Here is a 4,039-nt window from a genome sequence, read left to right as displayed (position 1 = left end):
TGCCACCAGTAATTTTGAACAGGGCTGAATCAAAGGCCTGGCTGAAGTTACACGCTGCTTCCCCATTATCTACAAAGTTGATTGAGCTTCCAAGGAGAAAAATTAAATTGCTTTGGCATGATTTTATCTTGACAAATACATGTTGGCTTGTTCTTATCAGTTTATTATCCTTTAAGTGTTTATAAACGGTTTAATTTTTTTTATCAAGTCTTTTAGGTTACTGAAGCTCAACTCAATTGTGTATAATTCCCTTGGTTATCTTATAACTGCTTTAAAACCAGGTATTGAGATTGCTCTCTGATCCTTTGAGACATCATGCATCCTCCACATTTCTGGAAGATGAATTGCTAGTACTTTTGTGATTGCTTTGGCTGAATTCTTAAGTATTCTGTGGGGAATTTCATCAGGTTCTGCCAAAATGAATCTATCTATCTTACCTACTCTTTAACTCATTCTTTTGCAAGTTTGTCCAATGCTCAAGTTCCTGAATGTTAAAATTACCTACATTTAAACTTTTGTTGGGGATAACAAGAGGCACAGTGAGTGAAGTACTGGCTACTCTTTTTGAACAGAGCCTTTTATCTGAAAGAAATTGGAAGTATATAAACTGAAAAAAAAAGAAAGGCTGCAGCAGACACAGAGATTGCAAACCCCTCCACTGCACAAAATTTACATACCCTGGCACCACCACACTCACCAACATCCTGTCACATTTTTAACAGTTTAGGACAGAGAATGAAGTAAAACATTGCACTGCCAGAGAAATTTAGACCAAGAGAACACAATCACTCAGTTTAAGTAAAAACCAATAAATCCTAACTGTTGGAAAAAGTGCAAGATGCATTTGCAACAATCTGAAGGAGGGATTATAATATCAGGGTTTTAAAAGTTCCACTTGTAGTTTGTGCTTAGACACTCCAGGAGGATTTAGAAAAGCTCTGAGGCCAGTATTTCTGTGGTAGTATGCTCTGTTCAATTCATGCCTCTTTCAGAGTGCTCTGGACTTGAACCAGAAGTGCAGCTGGAGTAAAGGAAAGGCTGAACTCATGCTGTAACTGTTCTGGGCAAGTAGCTAAGGCAGGAGCATTTCCTGATCTGCCAGCCAATGTGAATAATCACCTGGAAGTGAATTCCCTCTTTCATTAATCAGGTGCTGGCTTAACACATTGAAACATCCCAGCAGGGCCTGGCAGTGACATTTCTGAGCTAATACTCTACTCCCTGTGTCAATTCCCAGACCACAAACCATATGCCCACTCAGTATTCCCTCGGAGTCAGAGTTTCTGCCTAGCTGGCTGCTGCCAGCTATGCCAGCAGTTCATTTGGCTCTGGTCTGGAGATGTCTGCACCATGTTCCCATCATGTGGGTCGGACACAGCCTGGCTGCTAGTGACAATAATTATGCTGAAAATATTAAACATATGCAAGACAATGGAGAGGGACTTAGGCCTGACTGAAGTCAATTGATACCTCTTGAGATCACTACTTTTGAGGCTGCAGAACATCCTCAAGAAGAATACAAATAAAAGGCAGCAGGTGCTGGCATCTTCCACTATTTGAGCACCATGTCCAAGTTAACCCAGGCAGATTGACAGGGCTTTTTCTGTTGGTTTGCAAGGCAAGGATGTGAGGAAGGCTCTGGTACATGGTGGGTGAAGCCAGCAGAAAGAGTTGTAAATATAACTAAGCAAGAAGAGGCACTTCTTGATACAGTGATAATGGGAGTGAAAGAGATGGCTCTTTTCAGCAATGAAACTACTGAGGTCAGGAAATATTGATTCAGTCAACAACCAGACTTGGGTAATGAATTTTTCATTCCTTCGAAACACCGCTATAAAATTCTACTGTATCTGCTTGGGCCAGGAAAAAAGGATATAATTTAAAACACTAATACCCAGGGTAAACAAATGTACAGAAGGGGAGGAGACATTGTCTGTTATTTCAGTGTATAAGAAGGGTAAGAAAGACTATGGCAGAGACTGTGTATACAGTAAAAGGTGAATGGATCCATATCATGGAGCCATAATAGGAGGAGTGTGCAGGGCTAGTCCAAATTTCAGCTTGTGGATCTGGAAAACATTGCTGTGAGGATTTAAGCACTTACCTCCTTAGAGAATCCACCCCACAGGATCTTGTTTTCATTGATAAAAAGCCTCTCCCCTTTCTTGGCATAAACGTTGTAGTGCCCAACCTCTTCAAAGACGACAGAGCCATCCTCCGGAGAGAGATGCCAATTGATTATTGAGTAATTTCCTACCAGGTCCCCAAACTCATCAAAATCCACCTGCTCCCCCATGTTATTGGTGAAATTTAAGTGTCGTAGATGCTTGAGAACCTAGAGAGAGACAGAGAGACACTGTGAATGCCTGTGTGTTACAACGCTACAACAGCACACATCTGCTACAGGGACAGACCTGGGAAGAATCACTTTACTACAAACCTTAATCTCTTCAAATCTTTTAGTTGCAGCAGTAGGAGGTTTTCTATCTCATGAACACACAGAGCCTGTACAAACCGTGTAGACAACACAAGGTATCGTGGCCCTCTGGGTGGTTGGCAACCCATCTGTAACACTTACTGATACCCCATCATCCATTTAGCATTCCTCTTTGGTCCTCTGAGTCACCTCTGCAAGCCCAGAGCTCTTTGTTAGGGCCAGGGAAGTGGCAGCAGCCTCTCATGTGTTTCAGTCACCCATGCATTGCTCTCACCCTGCTCTTGCAACCACTGCAAGAATGCTCTCAGTTGGTATCTCTAGTCTCTGAATGATCGATCTCTCAGAAACAAGAGTGCTTGAGAAACAACTCAGACTTGACTCTGGATTGAAAAACCCAAGCCCAATGCACTTTGGTAAGAAAACACCAACAGATCAAGCTTATTTGCTGTATGACAGACCTGGAGAATTCCTATAACTTTTTTTGGCTGGCTTCTGTCTCATAGTCACATAATTGAAAGTAATCACATTCTGCCTGTTCCCAGGAGTTCTTCACTGTAATTTTCACCTCATGCCTTTAAGTGTTATATAGAATCATAAAATCATAAAGGCTGAAAATACCTCCAAGATCATCAAGTCCAACTATTAATCCAGCACTGCTCAATTCACCACCAAACCATGTCCCCAGGTGCCATCTCCACACATTTTTTGAACCTTTCCAAGGATGGTGATTTCCCCACTTTCCTTGACAGCCTATTCCAATGCCTGACCACCCTTTCAGTGAAGAAATTTTTCCTAATATTCAATCTAAGCCTTCACGGGCACAACTTAAGGCCATTTCCTCTCATCATGTCACTTGTTACCTGTGAGAAAAGACCAACCTCCTCCTTGCCACAACCACCTTTTAGGGAGTTACAGAGAGTCCTAAGGTCCCCCTAAGCCTTCTTTTCTCCAGCTAAACAGGCCCTTCCTTCCCTCAGCTGTTCCTCATCAGACTTGTTTTCCAGACCCTTCACCTGCTCTGCTACCCTTCTGTGGATGCGCTCCAGCACCTCAATGTCTGTCTTGTAGGGAAGGGCCCAGAACTGGACACAGCACTGGAGGTGTGGCCTCACCAGAGCTGTATATGGGAGACAATCCCTGCCCTGGTCCTGCTGGCCACATCATTGCTGATAGTGCCAGGATGCCACTGGCCTTCTTGAACACCTGGACACAGCTGGCTCCTGTTCAGCTGGCTCTCAACCACTGTGCTGCATGTCCCTAATCCCAGGGACAACTGTAGTTGTAAAGTTCATGATCTAGACAGCCTGAGAAGTAGACCTAAGAAACTGCAGCCTGAAAGAAATGAAAGAATGAAAGAAAGCCTGTCCTGTGATACAGGACTGTGATACAATTCAGCCATATCATATTTCTGTTCAAAAAATAATTGCTGGTTTAGGCACTTCTCAGATTTCTCCCCAAGCTCATCTATAGAAAGATAAGGTGACTCTGAGGGTTCCTGGCTGTCAGCTGCCCCTAGACCCCAGCAGCACAGTTGCTGCTGTGCCTCTATTTCCTGTGACAGCTTGTAAGCCCGGTCTCTCTCCCTCTCTCTCCCCCTAACCC

General features: G+C 43.5%; 1 protein-coding gene across 1 annotated transcript in view; it reads right to left on the bottom strand.

Annotated features, from left to right (window-relative positions):
- The window catches only part of CASR (calcium sensing receptor), a 38,215-nt gene that overhangs the window by 5,833 nt on the left and 28,343 nt on the right, over positions 1-4,039 (bottom strand). The window contains exon 4 of the mRNA XM_031056644.1: positions 2,105-2,335. Coding sequence (XP_030912504.1) covers positions 2,105-2,335 — 231 coding nt within the window. The remainder of the gene's footprint in view (positions 1-2,104; positions 2,336-4,039) is intronic.

This window comes from Geospiza fortis, unplaced genomic scaffold (assembly GCF_000277835.1).
Source record: "Geospiza fortis unplaced genomic scaffold, GeoFor_1.0 scaffold1, whole genome shotgun sequence".
NCBI lineage: Eukaryota > Metazoa > Chordata > Aves > Passeriformes > Thraupidae > Geospiza > Geospiza fortis.
This window is presented reverse-complemented; position numbering and strand designations above follow the sequence as displayed.